The following is a 19,465-nucleotide window of genomic DNA, read 5'->3' as shown; positions in this document are numbered from 1 at the left end:
TCGGTTCGTCTTCCCTATCTGGGAATGATACTGGACTCGGTGCAGGCGAAGGTCTTCCTGCCGGAAGACAAACTCAGGACTCTTCAGGAGGAAGTCAGGTCCCTCAGGGACGTTCCGTTCCGAACTCGTCTCTGCGGACGTGTATGAGATGTCTGGGATTGATGGTCTCGGCTTTCGAGGCGATTCCTTTCGCGCAGTTTCACACGCGGGGTCTCCAGGCGGAGATCTTGTCCAAGTGGGACGGGCGACCTCAATCTCTGGATCTTCAGATCTCGTTGAGTCATCGCACCAGGGAAAACCTTCTGTGGTGGCTCCAGTCCCCGTTGGTGTCCGGGGGCAAGTCGTTTCGTCCGATCTCGTGGACGATAATCACCACGGATGCCAGCCTGTCGGGCTGGGGTGGTGTTCTGGGCGTTCTGTCCGCCCAGGGGACCTGGTCGGAGGGGGAGTCTTCCCTCCCGATCAACATTCTGGAATTGCGTGCGATAAGGCTCTGTCTTCATCGCTGGACGGACCGGCTGCAGGGCTGCCCGGTTCGGGTGCAGACGGACAATGCCACGGCGGTGGCCTACATCAACCACCAAGGGGGCACCAGGAGTGCCCGAGCGGCTCGAGAAGTGGCCGACATTCTGTCTTGGGCCGAGACTCATGTCCCGGCGATAACGGCGGTTCACATTCCGGGAGTGGAGAACTGGCAGGCGGACTATCTGAGTCGCCAGACCCTGGATCAGGGGGAATGGTCTCTCCATCCGGCTGTCTTCCAGATGTTGTGCGCGAAGTGGGGTCTTCCAGATGTGGACCTGTTCGCGTCTCGCCTCAACTACAAGGTGAAGAGGTTCGTGGCAAGGACGCGCGACCCTCGGGCAGACGCGTCGGACGCGTTAGTGGCCCCGTGGCATCAGTACAGGCTGATGTACGCGTTTCCACCGATTCAGTTGCTGTCCCGGTTCCTTCGCAGGTTACACTCGGAACGCAGCACGGTGATTCTTGTGGCACCGGACTGGCCTCGCCGGTCCTGGTACGCAGACCTCGTGAATCTGGCGGTCGACGCCCCCTGGCGTCTGCCTCTTCGGGACGATCTACTGTCTCAAGGACCGATTTACCATCCTGCTTTACAGTCGCTGGCTTTGACGGCCTGGCTGTTGAGACCGAGGTCCTGAAGGAGAAGGGTCTCTCTCCAGAGGTTGTTCATACCTTGATCAACGCGAGGAAGTCTTCCTCGGGAAAGGTTTATTACCGTACTTGGAAGGCCTATTTTGCCTGGTGTGAGTCCAGGGGGTTTTCACCCCGCACGTACTCGGTTTCCCGTGTGCTGTCTTTCCTTCAGACGGGTGTCGATCAGCGTTTGGCGCTGGCTACGATAAAGGGTCAGGTGTCTGCGCTGGCCGTTCTGTTTCAACGTCCCGTGGCTTCCAACTCCTTGGTTGGCACTTTTATTCAGGGTGTGCGGCATCTGGTTCCTCCTAGGAGGGATCCTTTGCCCCCTTGGGACTTGAATCTAGTCCTATCTGTGTTACAACGTGCTCCTTTTGAACAGATCAGGAGATCTCGTTGTCTATGTTGTCCAAAAAGGTCGCCTTTTTGGTGGCGATCACTTCGGCTCGCAGAGTGTCGGAACTGGCGGCTTTGTCCTGCAAGTCTCCGTACCTGGTTGTTCATTTAGATAAGGTGGTCTTGCGACCTAATCCTTCTTTTCTGCCGAAACGAGTTTCGGAATTCCATCTTAACGAGGATATTGTTTTGCCTTCGTTGTGCACGAAGCCTAAACATCCAAAGGAGGTGAGATTGCATTCTCTGGATGTTGTTCGGGCGATTAGGGTTTACCTTACATCGACTGAGTCTTTTCGAAAGACGGACTCCTTGTTTGTTCTTCCAGAGGGTCCTCGGAAGGGCATGGCGGCTTCCGCCTCTACCATTGCCAAATGGATCAGGCAGACCATTGAACAGGCCTATGCCTTGCAGGGGAAGGTTCCCCCTGTGCCTGTGAAGGCGCACCCTACTAGATCTCTGAGTACGTCTTGGGCCTGTCGTCATGGGGCTTCTGTAGCCCAGGTGTGTAAGGCGGCGACTTGGTCGACCGTACACACTTTCACAAAATTCTACAAAGTAGATGTTCAGGCATCGGCGGATGCTTCCTTTGGCCGCAAGGTTCTTAGTGCGGCTGTTCCCTAGGGTCCCTTGTTGGGGACTCCTGGCTGTTGGGATAAGTTTTGTATCCCCTGGTTTTTTGTCTTTTCCTGGGTTGTTGCTCCTGTTGAGCACTTATTTTTGCTGTTGCCCAGCTGGTTTCCTTCCTTTGGTAAGGTTCCTTTCTTTGATGTGGAGACTGCGTTGCCTTTCGGCGCGGATGCGTTTCCCACCCCTCATGTTTGCACTGCTTTGGGACGTCCCCATATGTGACGAATATGAAGAGGCGGCGACTGTCGGAGGACGTAAGAGAAAACGGAATTTTTGTAAAATCTTACCTGTAAAATTCCTTTCTCTGAGTCCTCCGACAGTCGCCGCCCCCGCCCCTCTTTTGGGGTTTGAATGTATACTCTACTGCTATTCCACTAAAACTGAGATATGGTTGCAGGAAGTAGGAGGGTATTGACTGAGGGGACCACCCCTTGAGGGTGGGATATGTTAAAGCTTTATTGTTAACATATTCTGTTGCCTAGCTACTCCTTCGGAGCAAAGTCTAATACCCCATATGTGACGAATATGAAGAGGCGGCGACTGTCGGAGGACTCAGAGAAAGGAATTTTACAGGTAAGATTTTACAAAAATTCCGTTATTTGATCCCCTGCTGATTTTGTACGTTTGCCCACTGACAAAGAAATTATCAGTCTATGATTTTAATGGTAGGTTTAAAAATTGATTTGAATTTTAATGAGTGAAAAAAGTATTTGATCCCATATTCAGCAAGATTTCTGGCTCCCAGGTGTCTTCTATACAGGTAGTAATGAACTGAGAATTGGAGCACTTTCTTGAAGGTAGTGCTCCTAATCTCAGCTTGTTACCTGTGTGAAAGACACCTGTCTACAGAATCAATCAATCAGATTCCAATATATCCACCATGACCAAGACCAAAGAGCTGTCCAAGGATGTCAGGGGACAAGATTGTAGACCTACATAAGGCTGGAATGGGCTAGAATGGGCTACAAGTCCATCGCCAAGCAGCTTGGTAAGAAGGTGACAATAGTTGGTGCAATTATTCGCAAATGGAAGAAACACAAAATAACTGTCAATCTCCCTCGGTCTGGGGCTCCATGCAAGATCTCACCTTGTGGAATTTCCATGATCATGAGAGCGCTGAGGAATCAGCGCAGAACTACACAGGAGTATCTTGTCAATGATCTCAAGGCAGCTCGGACCATAGTCACCAAGAAAACACACTACGCCATGAAGGACTAAAATCCTGCAGTGGCAACAAGGTACCCCTGCTCAAGTAAGCACATGTACAGGCGCTTTTGAAGATTGCTAATGAACATCTGAATGATTCAGAGGAGAACTGAGTAAAGGTTTTGTGGTCAGATGAGACCAAAATCAAGCTCTTTGGCTTCAACTCAACTTGCCGTGCTTGGAGGAGGAGGAATGCTGCCTATGAACCCAAAGACACCATTCCCACTGTTAAACATGAAGGTGGAAACATTATGCTTTGGCGTTGTTTTTCTGCTAGGGGACAGGACAACTTCACTGTATCAAAAGGGACGATGTGCGGGGCCATGTACCGTCAAACCTTGGGTGAGAACCTCCTTCTCTCAGTCAGGGCATTGAAAATGGGTCGTGGATGGGTATTCCAGCATAACAATGACCCAAAACACATGGCCAAGGCAACAAAGTAGTGGCTCAAGAAGAAGCACATTAAGGTCCTGGAGTGGACTAGGCAGTCTCCAGACCTTATTCCCATAGAAAATATGTGGAGGGAGCTGAAGGATCTAGTTACCAAATGTCAGCCTCAAAACCTTAAAGCAGATCTTCGGTCATTTTTCCATCTAATAACTCCTTTTCCCTTGTTGTTTTAACTTTGTATAGTAAAACATTTTTTTTTTTCGGCCAGTAAATACCTTAATGCAGCCCACTTTCTCTTTCTTGTCTGGTAATTATTCTAGGCTAATGACATCATGCACAGCTCTCTCTCTCAGCCCCCATTCACACTGGGGCGACCTGTCAGGCGACAGAAGCTATGGACCCGTTCTATTAGGAGCGACACAAGTCGCTCCGACTTAGAAAAAGGGTCTGGAGCCTTCTTTGGGGCGACCCAGAGCGACCTGCATAGACTTCAATGTTATGAAGTCCGTGCCGGCCGCTCCGAGGTCGCGGTGCGAGCAGCGCGCCGCGACCTGTGAGGTCGCCTGGGGAAGTCGGATCGCCCCAGTGTGAACGGGGCCTCACTCTCATGAGAGTTTGCCTTTTTTGTAATCTGTAGAGGTTTGTATAAATAAAGAATGTTTGAATCACCTGTAACAACGTTTTCTATCTTTACAGATATTTATGTTTCAGCTACTTCGGGGCTTATCATACTGCCACCACAGAAAAGTCCTACACAGGGATCTCAAGCCACAGAATTTATTAATCAATGAAAAAGGAGAGTTGAAGCTAGCAGACTTTGGTATGTGCATTCTGTTGCAATGATATAAGTGTCTTTGTCATGCCATGTATGCACAGAGAACTGGCTAAATAAAAAATAGTTTATTCTTCTAAATGCTTTGATTAACCTTCTTAGCGGTATTCCCGAGTGTGGCTCGGGGTTAAATTTCAGAGCCAAAAGCGGTAACCCCGAGCCACACTCGGGGTACCGCCAGAAGCATCGCTGGATCCTGTAAAAGAGGTTACTTACCTTGTCACCGGGATCCAGCGATGTATGCGAGCGGTATGCGGCGGCGGATCTTCCTCCTGATCCTCTCCGTGCCCTGGCTTCCGTCTCCTGCGACGTGACTTTCGCAGGGGGGTGAAACCGGCGGCAAATTCAAATGTAAAATACACCAAATACACTGATACCATTCAAAATAAAATAAATTCACATTACATTGCCCCCCCAGTGCCCTTTCCTGCAGTTTTACTGTACTTTTTATGTATATATATATTATATATATATATATATATATATATATATATATATATATATATATATATACATATACATATATACTTTAACTTATTTAGAGTTTTTTATTATATTATAATTTATAAATTTTGTGTTTCAAACTTTATCATACCCAAGATGTTATAAAGAAGAACGCACAGTAAAAAAAAAAATATGTAAATAGTTGGTTTGGGGTGCTCATTCTCAAGAATTACATGCAAAATAATGATACCGCTTGGAGGTCAATTGTTGCTGGTGGGAGATCTATTGTTGCTGGGGTTCAGTTGTTGCTGAAAGGGATCTACTGTTGAGATAGGGTCTATTGTTGCTGGTTGCTAGGGAATCTACTGTTGCTGGAGAGCATCTATTTTTGTGTGTCAGTTTATTGTTGCTGGGGGGGGGGTGTCTATTGCTGCTGGTGGGGAATCTATTGTTTCTGGTTGGGCTTATGTTACTAGGGGGTCAATTGTTACTGGGAGGGATCTACTGTTGAGGGAGGGGTCTATTGTTGCTGGCTACTGGAGAGACTATTGATGCTGGGCGGGCTGCTGGTAAATTTGTTGTTGCTGCCAGAGTCGATTGTTGTTGAGGTCCACTGTTGCTGGGGGTCTATTGTTGCTGGGGAAAGTCTGTTGCTGCTGGATGCAGGGGATCTACTTTAATGCTTATCTTGGTATTATTCCATAAATTTCATACAAATTACTTAGTACCACAAAACGATACCTCTGTATCCTCTAATGATAGCTCTATATTCTCTAAAAGGGGTGGTACTGGGAGGTGGGTAGGGGGTGGTTCCAAGGAATGATGCTCGGAGGTGGGTAGGGGGCGGAGACAAGTGACCCAGAAGGGTTCCTGCATCTATTCTCTGAGAAAAAAAGCCCTTGGTATTACAATGTAATTTTCTTTTGTTATGCTTCATATGTAGGTCTTGCAAGAGCTAAATCTGTACCCACCAAAACCTATTCCAATGAAGTAGTAACATTATGGTACCGACCACCAGATGTCCTGCTGGGATCAACAGAATATGGCACACCTATCGATATGTGGTGAGTGAATATCGGTGACTCCGTTTTGCTCCTAGCACAAAACTATTTATTCCCTAAAATAAACCATTCTTTTTTATTTCCCAACATGTGAATGTGCTCCCTTTTTTTAAAAAAATGTTTCATTTTCATTATATAATCTGTTATGGAACCAATTGCTGATTAATACGGAGCTAGAAATCAGATTAACCCTTTCACTTCTGGCCCCTGCTCTCCATATTTTTCAAACTATTTTTTCAATTTTGAGTTTTTCTTTTAAAATTTTTCACTTACAGCTTTCAGTTTGTAAAATACCCCCAAACCATACATTTTCTGAAAATATAGGACTAATAGAATAAAAAGAAAGATATTGCTACTGATTTTATAAGCACCAAGATAGTTGTGCAAATGTTTATCAAAACAATGCTTCTGCTAAAAATACACTAAAGTCATTATCAGTACACCCAAACACAACATAACTTAAAAAATTCCTACTGTGGAAGGGAGTTCTACATACTGTTCGAACAGTAAAGAACCCCTTACGCATTTTTTGACTGAACTGCTTTTTGTCCAGCTTTATTGGCCGTGTGTCTTCTTTAGAGGCCCTAGGTTAAATAGTTTCCTCCCAATGCTAGGGTCCCCATGAAAAGATTTGTATATTGTGATTATATTTCCTATTAAAGCAGAGTTCCAGCCTGTAAAAAGAAAAAAAAATTAAGTCAGCAGTTACAAATACAGTAGCTGCTAACTTTTCATATAAGGACACTTACCTGTCCAGGGATTCCGCAATGTCAGCACCCCAGGCCTGTTCGTACATTGGCTTCGGGTGCAGGGGCCGGCATCGCAAGTAATGGAAACCGGCAGTGAAGCATTCAGGCTTCATAGCCGTAGCTGGTTTCCTCCTGCACATGCGCAAGTCACGCTGCACTTTCGCAGTGGCTCCGTTGTCTTTTCGGAAACACACAGGTCCCAGAAGGCAGCGGGGGGAAGGAGGAGGGGCCGCACATGACACAGTGATCTTACCAGGAAGGAGGAGCAGGTACCTGTCAAAACCCCTCCCCCCCCCAAAAAAAAAAGTACCAAATGTGACAGTGGAGTATAAGTTAACCACCTCCGGCCTGTCGTATAGACAAATTACGGCGGGCCGGGTGCTTTTTTGTTCTGGAACAACTTCATATGGCGTCGTCCCACTCTTGCCGCGCTTGCGCACTCGCGGGGGCACGTATCATCTGTAAACACTAAGATTGAATGATATATTCCAACTTATATTTAGTTTAAGAACAAGTTAAATAGAATTTTTCCCAGAACAGAGTCCTGGGGTGCCCCACTTACAACTCTAGACCATTCAGAAAATATGCCATTAACCACCACTCCCTGGATGAGCTCCTGCAACCAGTTTTCTATCCAGGTACGATTTTTATCAATGCCTAATGAGTTTAATTTGTACAGTAAACAGTTATGCGTTACTGGCCTTTCTCTATCTAAACTACAGCTCACCTCCTCATAGAATGTTAAAAGGCTGGTTTGGAAAGATTAGTCTTTCATAAATCTATGCTAGTTACTTCTAATGATACTATTTTAATCAGTAAATTCTTGGATACGGTCCCTTATTATTCCTTCCAATAGTTTCCATACTATTGATGTTAGGCTGACTGGTTTCCAGGCTCTGTCCTTCTTTGAATATTGGTAGCATGTTTGCTATTCGCCAATCAGATAGTACCAATCCAGTCAGTAAGCTAATCTTAAAATTTAGAAATAAAAGTCTGGCTATAACATGTTCAAGTTTTTTGTGAAGTTTTAGGTGTAAGCCATCTGGTCCTAGTGATTTTTTCACGTTAAGTTTTTCTTATCTTTTTTGAAAACTGGTCTCTGTCAGCACATTCAGTATATTGTCAATAATCTCACTGTCTTGTTTATTATACCCCTTCTGTTTTCTTCGTATATGTGGAAGAGAAGAATGTACGTATTTATTACAGTTACCTTCTCCCTGTCACTTGTGACCAGCTTCCCCTGATCATTTTTAATGGGACCAGTATGTTTTGACCTTTTTAATATTAATATATTTGAAAAAACATTTTTTGTATACTCTCCTCAACAATCATTATCTCATAAACTATTTTAGCTGCCCTGATCGCACTCATGCATTTTTTATTTCATTCTTTAAAGTTTTGGAATGCCGAAGATGACCTCTTATATTTTTAAAGAGCAGTTTTTTTCTCATTTATATGCTTTTTTTATGTTGGTAATAGTCACCCAGGTTTATTGGTTCTTTTTTATATATATTGCCAATTGAAATGCACTGACTAATGTAATTGTTTATTATATCCACTTATCTTCAATGTTGTTTGTTTCATGAATTTTATCCTATTTAGTGTCATGTAGTATAGAGGACAGCTTAATAAAGTTGATTTTTTTTTTTTAAAATAGAGTGTTTTTGTCCTACCTTTCTGTCTCATTTTCCTATAATTTATGGCAAACATATTTACTCTGTAATCGCTATTTAGTAATGTGTTACTAAACCCACAACAGTAAAATCAGTTTGAATATGCAGTAAGGCATGCTTGTTATACTCACTGTGGTACCTAAGGGGTTAATCCTACGCATTGTGTAAAAAGGGTGTTTGATCCTGTCTTCTCTGCTCCTCCCCTTCTTCCACTGTCCCAAATTCATCTTCTGATAATAAAGAGGCTTGTGGGCACTCTACACATGCTGATTGGGGTGCGTACTGCTAGAGAGTTTTTTTTTCTTTGTAGTGTGCATGTGATCTGCACAGGGCCAATCAGCACTGTCCAGACAGAGGTCAGGGGTCCTGCAGCCTCATAGGACAGTCATAGGAAAAAGAAAACTCCTCCTACAAGCTTTAACCAAGCACTGATAGAAGGCATACGACTGCTATATACTGCTGATGAGAAAAGGTATTCAGCAGTTTATATTTATTATAATGATTGCATTTCCATGTTTTGTGTACTGTGGGAGACCATATATAGTGAATGCAGGGTTCTGGGTTTAGTAACACTTTAAGTTAATCCTTACTTTCACATCTGCAATCAGCTCTGTGTTGTTTGTAGTTAATAGGTCCAGCAGAGCATTCTTTATAGTTTAGGCCGCTACCATTTCACTTATAAAATTGTCCTGCATTACATTCAAGAAATGACGAGCCTTAGTTGAGTGAGCAATTCTTTCTCCCCACTTAATATCAGGATAGTTGAACTCCCCCAGAATTATAACATTGCCCTTCCTCACCCCAATCTCTAACTGTGAAAGAAGATTGGTTTTCTCCTCCTCTTTACCTTTAGGGGGCCTATAACATGCACCCACAATGAATTTATCATTTGTTTTGTTCCCTTAAAGCTCCAGCCAAAAAGAGTCCACCTCCTCACTAGCCCCGTTGGTAAAGTCATCCCTCATATTTACCATCAAATCACTCTTGACAATGCACACCCTTAACCCTCCTCTACCTACCCTTACCCTTCGATACATTGACTACCCGTGGACAGTCACAAGCCAGTCACGTGGGCTTTCAAACCAGATTTCTGATATTCCCACAAAGTCAAAATTCTCTTCACATAACAAAACTACTAGTTATTCCATTTAATTAACCATACTACTAGCATTTTTGCACATGCCTTTTAATTTTGTACACACGCATATCATTTTATCCATGTTCACCCCTAGGTTACAGCAAGATTCATCCAGCCTATGAGAATTGATCCTTGGTATATTAATTGCACTATCATCTGGTTTTAGCCCCCCAACTTTGTCCTCATCTGTACACCAGAACCTTGCTCACTACACTGTATAACCTTTTACTGATCCCTACCCTCAACACCATAGTTTAAAAGTTCCTCCAACCTTCTAGACATCTTCTTCCCCAACAGATCTGCACCCTCCCCTCTTAGCTGCAGTTCCTCCCTGCTGTAGAGTTGGTAACCAATCGCAAAGTAAGCCCAGTTCTCTGAACCCAAAACCCTCCTTCTTAACCAGTTCTTCAGTCACTTGTTAAGTTCCCTAAGCTCCTGCTGCCTCTCTGGTGTGGTTTGAGGTACAGCCATTATTTCTAAGAATACTACCTTGGAGGTCCCTTTCATTAATAGACCACCTAAGTCCCTGAAATAATTTTTTAAGGACACTCTATCTTCCTCTGACTTTGTCTTTTGTACCAATATGTACTGTACCATGACAGCTGGGTCCTCCCCAGCTCCACCCAACAATCAGTCCGCCCAACCTACAATGTGCCTAACCCCACGCCTGGCAAACCAACATACTGTTCTGTGATCATGGTCTTTGTGACAGATTTCCCTATCTGTCCTTCAAATGATTGAGCCCCCTGCCACCTGTATCTGTCTATCCTTGGTTGTTATACTTTTGCCCCCCTTCTTACTAGATTATTATTATTATACAGGATTTATATAGCGCCAACAGTTTGCGCAGCGCTTTACAATTTGAGGGAAGACAATACAATTACAATACAGTTCAGAACAGGAGGAAATAGAGGGCCCTGCTCGTTAGAGCTTACAATCTAGAAGGGAGGATAAAGTAAAACAAAAGGCAATAACTGTGTGGGATGGGTTGATAGAGAAAATGGAGGTACATTTATTAGGGTCTGTAGGATAGGCTTCTCTGCAAAGGAGGGTTTTCAGAGATCGCCTAAAAGCTAAAAGAGTGGGAGATAATCGCACAGATAGGAGTTCCATAGGATTGGAGAGGTTCTGGAAAAGTCCTGGAGGCGAGCATGGGAGGAGGTGACGAGGGGGCTAGAGAGTAGGAGGTTTTGAGAGGAACGAAGAGAGCGATTAGGTTGGTATTACTACATTAGTTGTTCCCCTGGCAGCAAGGAGAGGTAGTCAGCACCTGAGTCGAAATCGTCAACATCAAGCAACCGGGCATATTTGTTGGGATGTATCAACCCAGGACTAGCCTCTCCAACACTCTTCCCTCTACCCCGCATTTTAACTGTTACCCATCTAGTTACCACTGTCGCCTGCACTTTCATATCACTACCTTCCTCTATACTGGCCCCAGCCAGCACCTGGGGGGGTAGGGTTCACACTCCTATTGATGTTGCTGATGCTCCTCACTGTTGCCAGTTGCTTCAATAGATCCAGAATCTGGGATTCCAAACAACTTGCTGACATCTCTCACAGAAGTATTTACAGTTGTTCAAGATCAAAAACAAAAGGGTTCCCCTGTGGGTGGGACTTTAAAGGCACTGATATTTCAGAAATTACACATAGGTAAGAATACAAAAATGTAGCTTTATTGAAATTGTTTATACAAAATATATAAAAGATAAAAGCAGAGGCAAGCAAAATTATACATCACATTACAGGGTTGAACATCCACCATAGGACCCCCATGTAAACACCCGACGCGTTTCGGAGAAACACTCCTTCTTCAGGGGTGCCTTGGGAGGGTGGTCTGTAAACAATCAGTGTAAATGTACATATTATACATATTTGCAAAGTCAATCTGGCAAGAAAAGATAATCAAGTCAAAAAAAAAAAATTAAAGTTAAAAATTGCACTTACATGTTTCACTGTAATGGTTAAAGAAAGAGTGCCTGCCTGCAAGGCTAAAAACAGAACATCGACAATGCCAGCGTGGGTCTATGGTAAGCCGATTAAATTCGATGGGGTTGGCTTCATACAGAAGGAGAATTTTTTGATTTGTAGAATTGAAGTTAAATCAAGGTTGCTTGCTACCAGACAACTGTGTGGGTCTGGGTGGGGACAGCTGAGATCCCAAAAAGAGGCAATCCTGCTGGGCAAAAAGCTAAAGTAAAGAAGAAAAAAAGAAAAGGAGTATATGGTAAATAGTGTGTCATATGAACAAGTCAGGGGACACACAAGACACCTAGGGGTTAATCTCACCAGAGAGCTACTACCCATATAGGAGCTACAGGCTCTCTGAGGTGAGGGAATCATCCTGGAGGCTCCAATGCTTATAGATATATAGCCAAATAGATTAGTTATTGAGTAATTTAATAAAGAGAGGGGGGGGGGGGGTTTGGTTCTTTTTTCTCTAAGTGAACATTACAACTACTTAAGAGCAGAGGAGCCAACAGGAATGGAGATCCCAAAAACAACAATCAAAAAGGGTAAAATATGTCTAAGAAATATAGAAATACCTTTTCAAATCCAATCTTGGCAAAATGAATGCAATATCAGGATAGATGTTGCTCCACGCTCGGCAAGGGAACATATGAGTCCGACGCCGAGCGTGGAGTATAAATGAGGAATTGCTAATCAGCTGAGAACTACATATGTACAATTACAGTTGTTCAAGGAACGTATACATGGAGCAAGATGTGCAGTGGGTCTCATCACTACTCCTGTAGGACGTTTCCCTCTAACATAATAGGGATAATCGAAAATGTGTTTTTTTTTTTTTTTTATGTATTTAAGTTAATTTTAATTGATGTATTTTATTGTAATCTCTATTTGTTTGCCCTGAACAGTTTGAGAAGTAACAGGAATCCCCTCAGTACTAATATGCCCTTGGTTTACTCACAGTACCCCCTCAGTACGGCCCCTCATATTTATTCACAAATTGAAGGAGATCAGTTAACATGAGAAGTCACATTTTTTTTATAAATGGCTGCAATCAGCAACTTGCTATTCATTTTTTAGCAGTCTCGGGTGCCCCATTGCCAGAAGTTAATGATCGCTCATGAAGTGCCTGAGGAAATGCAGCCACTGTAAGGGTTACTGAGCCACCCAGCTGCAAGCAGCTCTGCTCCACTGTAGCGCTTATGTCTTCAGTAGTGAAAGGGTTAACACACGAGATACCTCAAACTCACTCTTTAGCTTCGCCAACATGGGAACACATAATCTTACCCTTTTTTTTTTTTTTTTTTTTTAATCACTCTATTTATTTACTATGGGGGGACAGAAATATTAGCTCTAAATCAATGCAGTGTGACAACTGATTATTTTCCATGTCTATAATAAAACAACATATCTGCAGAATTATGATTGTAAGGCCTCATGCACACAGGGCGTGCTATTAGAAGCGTCAAGCGTTTTTTTTTTTTTTCAGCTTAAAAATGCCCCTCCATGTTATTCTATGGCCTCATGCACACACAGGCTTTTAGGAGCCTAAAGTGGCATAGGCAATTTTAAGCTGTAAAAAAAACTCAGGGCCAGTGCGTTCTGGAGCAGCAGCGTTAGGCTGTAAAAACTCCTGACGCTGCTAAAGGCTGCATACAGCTTTAGGCCACGTCAGACGTTTTTAAGCTGTAGTAACTAGATTTGAGGTTGGAAAATAGAAGAGAGCAGAGAAAGGCTGCTAAACGTGGCTAAAACGCGCATTGACGCCCGTACAAAACATTTCTAAAAGCATGTTTTTACAGCTACTTTTTCCTGCCGTCAGAACTGGCTTTGCAGCTCGTTTTTTCAAACGCCCTGTGTGCATGAGACCTTAAATCCAAAATATGTTTTCATTGTCAGTTCTGCCATGTGCAGTCTTCTTTGGTTATTTCACTTTTTTGTTTTTTCTTTCTTTAATGTCCACATCAAATATTATTATAAAAACAGTATAAATGTACTTCTAAGGCAAATGTGTGGTAAAGAATAAATCGTTTTACCCAGGTTTACACAATCTGATCTTTCTTTATAGGGGAGTTGGTTGTATTTTGTATGAAATGGCCACTGGACGGCCAATGTTTCCTGGTTCTACAGTAAAGGAGGAACTGCATTTAATTTTTAGACTTCTTGGTGAGTCGGAAGTTTTTTTTTTAAATTATTTAATATTTACAGTGTTAGCATGATGTTTAAAAAGGTGCAGGTGCAAATCAACTATTCTCAACCTGTTATACTGTGATTAGTATTTCTGTCGCTAGGTGGTAGTATTATGTTTAATGTATTGTTCTTTTAAGTGGAACCACATGGCTATGATGCTATTTCTGTCCCTGTGTGTTCTACTTGTTTTCAATAACACAAAAGGGCTCAACCATGTGTCCAACACCAGCTTGACAGTTAAGAGTCATATCTGTACCAGGATTCCAACAGGCCATGGACCCAGCCACAGCCAAAATACTAAATACTGCTACAGATATAGCTCAGTTACAGCAAAATAGTCTCTGCAAAAGAAAAAGGTCAAGCAAATATGATGGCTACTAGCAGTTGTTCAACAAATTTCTCAGTTTTTATTCTGACAAACCACAACTACCAGTTGTGGAAATTTAAAATGATGATGTCCAGATTGAACCTATAGACCAGTGAACAGGGAAAGCTCAAAAAGCTCAGAATAATATATGACTGAGCATAAACGATGATTTAATTGTGGGCAGGTGTAAAACCACAAAATAAATGTGGGAGGAGCTACAGAAAGTACACTAGAGAGAAAACTATACCAAACTAAGCTAATGAAAGATAAGCACATGCATATCTATATAAGATGTACTCTAGAAATGGTTCAAGCTATACAAGAAGAAATGAAATACTTCCATATAGCAGCACTGCTACTCAGTGGTCTCCCAGACACCTGTGAGACCCTTGTTATAAAACCTGATGCTTGCCCAGTTGATACCTGGAATAAGTCAAAGGTAAGTGCAAACAGCGAAAAATTTTCTAGGGCCTCCTAGTGCCTAAAACACAGCTCACCTAAATGCAAACTACAGAATCTGGAAATCTAGAATGAATCAGCAAAATTCACCCCACGGGGTCTGCGTCCATGCACTTCGAGTGCTCTGACAGTGAGGATGATTCCTCTTCCACTACATCTGTGCAGGAAAAGGCACTTGTGGAAGCACTGATTGTATCAGTGTGGGAACTTTAAAAATGGAGGAGGACACAGCTAATGCTGCATCGGCCGCGCCGGTGCAATTTGGCACTCGCAAACCATCCAAGGTGACTAAGGAATTCCCCTTTCCTGCCTATTTTGACGAGGTCACTGTTAGTCAGTGGGGTTCCCCGAAATGCTTGGTTGGGATACCTAAGCATTTCGCTAGGAGATATCCATTTGAAGAGTCTCTCCTAAAGAAACTGACTGTTCCACTGGTGGTGGATTCCCAGGTTTCCAGGTTAAATAAAGACCCTGTAGACAGGAAGGCTTAATCTCTGGTCCGCTACCTTTTTACCATGGCAGGTTCAATTTAGGGTCAGTGTTGCCATAACCCTGGTCTCTCAGACCTTGACAGAATGGGCAAAACTCCTGCATCAGGATTTGGAAGGGGGTCAGCATCCTCCTGAGCTGGCGGAGCTGACGGACCAGTTGATACAGGGGTTGCAGTATATCTCTGATGCCTCCCTGAACATGGCCTCTTTAGCCTGCAGGGTGTCTGTGACAGCAGTGACTCTGCACCGCATGATTTGGTTGAAATGCTGGTCTGCTGACCAGGCCTCCAAAAAAGTGCTGACAGATTTCAACTTCGTTGGGGACCGCTTGTTCAGAGCTTCCATGGAAGAGAAGGCAAGAGCACCCTGCTTCTGCAGGTTACAAAAAGCAGAGCCTCGTCACAAGCGCGGTCCTGTCTTCTCTGCCCACAAGCGACCCTTTCGTTCCGCGGGGTGCAGGACAAGGGATCAAAACCTTCCCATGTCTTCTCGGGAGGTTCCAAGAGACCCTGGATTGGGAATTTAAAAGCGGGTTCCGCTGTCCCCGCAGACAAGACCTCCTCTGGCTGAAGGTGTGCCCTCACCCATACATGAGGTGGGGGGATACCTTTGCTTCTTTCCGGAACCGTGGACCTCTTTCATTCAAGACAGATGGATCCACAAGTTGATCCGGTTACAAGATCGAGTTTCTTTCCTTTAAAGGTGAAATGGGTGCGCTGATAAATAAACGTGAAGCTGCTACCAAAGATCCAATTACCTGATTTGGAAAATAGTTGTAAAATAATTTAGGTCTGGCGCACTAAACAAATATAGTGCTAAATAACATATATGTGATTCCAATGAATATACTGTACAATAGTGTTTTAGCAATCACGAATTATGTGAAAAATCAAATAAATCAAATACAATTGTGTGTATAAATCCAACAAATAAAAGTCGTACTTTTAAATACAAATAAAAGTCAGTGTGAAAAACTCCAGTAGTAAACAAATCCAAACGTTGAAAATCCAATGAAGTGCACAGTGACACACATAGGGTTCCCACCACCTTCAGGATTAACCTCTTACCAGCAGATAGGGATGGGTTGGCGGAATGTATAACACTTTGAAGTGATAGCACCCCGGTACCATGAAGGAAAGATTACACACCTGTACACCTCTTATACTGAAAACAGATATAGTGGCCTCTTACCAGGTGTAAATATACACCGGCGTGTGTAAACTCTTATTACAGGGTCTTCCCCACCATGGTTACAAGGAATGCCAGGATCTTATAATCTCTCTCCTCTTCTTACTCTCCCCCGCAGATATGCTCATGCAGATATCAGGATAAAAAAGTAGCCAATAGTGCATTATCCCAATTACTTTATTAGTAAAAACAGAGTTGCATTTACATATATAGGACAAAGACCGGCTTGAATCAATCAAGTGCTTGCGGCTGCCTGCAGTGCGGACCGCAGCTGTTGGTTGTGACGGTGCGGCGCCTCCTCTATGACGCGTTTCCCCCGACGGGGCATCCACCGAGATAGGAGGGTGCCTGCGCCGTCACTTCCGCCTTTTTATTTGTTATTAGAATAGCACTTCCAGTGTCTGCTACGAATGACCTGATACGGTCATCTAGGACACTGATTTGCCCTTCTTCCTCCCCGGAATCCAGATATAAAAACCTGAAGGACTCCCAGACAATGAGAAACAAAATTCTCTGGTCTGATGAAACAAATATTGAACTCTTTGACCTGAATGCCAAGCGCCATGTCTGAAGGAAACCAGGCACCGCTCATCACCTGGCCAATAGCATCCCTACAGTGAAGCATAGTGATATCAGCATCATGCTTGTTTTTTAGCAGCAAGAACTGTCTAGTCAGGACCGCAGCTGTTGGCTGTGACGGTGCTGCGCCTCCTCTATGACTTGTTTCCCCCAACGGGGCATCGACCGAGATAGGAGGGTGCCCGCGCCGTCACTTCTGCCTTTTTATTTGTTATTAGGATAGCACTTCCAGTGTCTGCTACGAATGACCGGATACGGTCATCTAGGACACTGATTAGCCCTTCTTCCTCCCCGGAATCCAGATATAAAAACCTGAAGGACTCCCAGACAATGAGAAACAAAATTCTCTGGTCTGATGAAACAAAGATTGAACTCTTTGACCTGAATGCCAAGCGCCATGTCTGAAGGAAACCGGGCACCGCTCATCAACTGGCCAATAGCATCCCTACAGTGAAGCATGGTGGTATCAGCATCATGCTTGTTTTTTAGCAGCAAGAACTGTCTAGTCAGGATCAAGGGAAAGACGAATGCAGCAATGTACAGAGACATCCTTGATGAGAAGCTGCTCCAGAGCGCTCTGGACCTCAGACTGGGGCGAAGGTTTATCTTCCAACAGGACAATGACCCTAAGCACACAGCCAAGATAACAAAGTGGCTACGGGACAACTCTGTGAAGGTGCTTAAGTGGCTCAGACTTGAACATAATTGAACATCTCTGGAGAGATCTAAAAATATCTGTGCACTGACGCTCCCTATCCAATCTGATGGAGCTTGAGAGGTCCTGCAAAGAAGAATGGGAGAAACTGCCCAAAAATTGGTGTACCGAGCTTGAAGTATCATACCCAAATGGATTTGAGGCTGTAATTGGTGTCAAAGGTGCTTCAACAAAGTATTGAGCAATGGCTGTGAATACTTATGTACATGAGATTTTTTTTATTTTTAATACATTAGCAAAGATTTTAAACAAACTTCTTTCACATTTGTCATTATGGGGGTAATGTTTGTAGAATTTTGAGGGAAATAATGAATTTAATCCTATTTGGAATAAGGCTGTACTATAACAAAATGTGGAAAAAGTGAAGCACTGTAAATACTTTCCGGATGCACTGTATATAGTTCGTAGAGCACCACAGCCTGAAACAGCTTCATTGGAAGAAATTAAAAAGGCTTCCTTTTCATGGAAAGTAAATGTGGAATAAAGCTGCATATGAAGTTATGGCATTTCTCAACAAGCTCCAAGCTTGAGCATTTACCGAATTTCCTGAAAGTTGACAAAGAACAATACACACAAACACGATGGACAGTACAAACAAGCAATACACATCAAAACCACTATCAAAAGTCAAAGTTTGAAGAACTCCAAAACAAAATGTATAAGATGTAGAGGTAGTTAGTACAATTTCCACCATGAGCACTTGTATACCTTTCGTCCACAGGGTGGCAGTGTAGGAAGACTTTTTACTCTGAAATTTTTATACATGAATTTCAATTTCAGCCTTGACTTGATAAACAAAAGTTGTAAATACTATATATTAAATCTGAATATTTCTGTACACCAAATATGTACATATGCAAAACACTGCATGATTACCTAACTTCAGCTATTTAACTAAACACAGCTTTTGTTACCCTATAAATGCCTTTGCAACAGTTATGCATTTTCGGTAAAATATATAGCACGTGCGATATGTCAGACACCACCAACGTTATTCACCTTGCTTCAGGGCCGGAACCGATTGTTCCTTAGAGACCTCTGCGATATTTGCACCAATGGAGAGCCTTACTGTAATCTAGTGACACTCATGTACAGTATGTGTTCTGTGATTTTGCTACCTTTACCCTCCAGTAGAATATTGGTGTATACTGTTATCTATACTACTATAACCCAAGCAAATAGCTTCCTTGCTGGCCACCCCAAACATAAGAACTTCGGAATTGGCATAGCTATCAGCTATACCTTATGCCTTACCACATATATTGACGAATGTTGCCGTGCCCTCATTAAATTGTAGATGTATTGTAATAAATAAGCTCCTGAGGAAGCGAGACATCACAAAACATATCAAGCTCAAAAATGTCACGCTGACCTACTCCAATTTCGCTGGGGTTCGCTATAGTGTTCTGGCTTACCAGCTGGTTGTTGTCTAGCTGTTAGAATTTGGTTACATAGTCTATCTAGCTCAACCAATAAAAAACAAAAAAGAAAACACAACCATACAATCCCATATGCAAAATCCTATGCCCACAGTTGATCCAGAGGAAGGCAAAAAACCCCAGCAAAGCATGATCCAATTTACTACAGCAGGGGAAAAAATTCCTTCCTGATCCCCCGAGAGGCAATCGGACAGTGGCTGCCCATCCATTAGGGGCGCAGGGGCGCTGCCCCCCATCCATGCATCCGGTCCCTTAATCTACATGCAGGGCGCCGGATGCATGGATTCAAATCAGGGTTTATTTTTTTAATCACCTGATTAGAGCCAGAGGCTCTAATAGGCTTCAAAAAAGGGTGGGCTCAGGAAGCAGAGTACTCAGTTGTTTGACATTAGCAAATT

At 43.4% G+C, this 19,465-nt stretch overlaps 1 protein-coding gene across 1 annotated transcript in view; it reads left to right on the top strand.

The window, feature by feature from the left end:
* Positions 1-19,465, top strand: part of CDK18 (cyclin dependent kinase 18) — a 327,716-nt gene that overhangs the window by 285,657 nt on the left and 22,594 nt on the right. The window contains exons 9-11 of the mRNA XM_082245560.1: positions 4,471-4,594; positions 5,994-6,114; positions 13,708-13,805. Of these exons, the coding sequence (XP_082101686.1) occupies positions 4,471-4,594; positions 5,994-6,114; positions 13,708-13,805 (343 nt within the window). The remainder of the gene's footprint in view (positions 1-4,470; positions 4,595-5,993; positions 6,115-13,707; positions 13,806-19,465) is intronic.

This window comes from Pelophylax lessonae, assembly GCF_965119305.1.
Source record: "Pelophylax lessonae genome assembly, chromosome: 2".
NCBI classification, from domain to species: domain Eukaryota; kingdom Metazoa; phylum Chordata; class Amphibia; order Anura; family Ranidae; genus Pelophylax; species Pelophylax lessonae.
The sequence above is the reverse complement of the archived record's forward strand: the minus strand, read 5'-3'. Positions and strand labels throughout refer to the sequence as shown.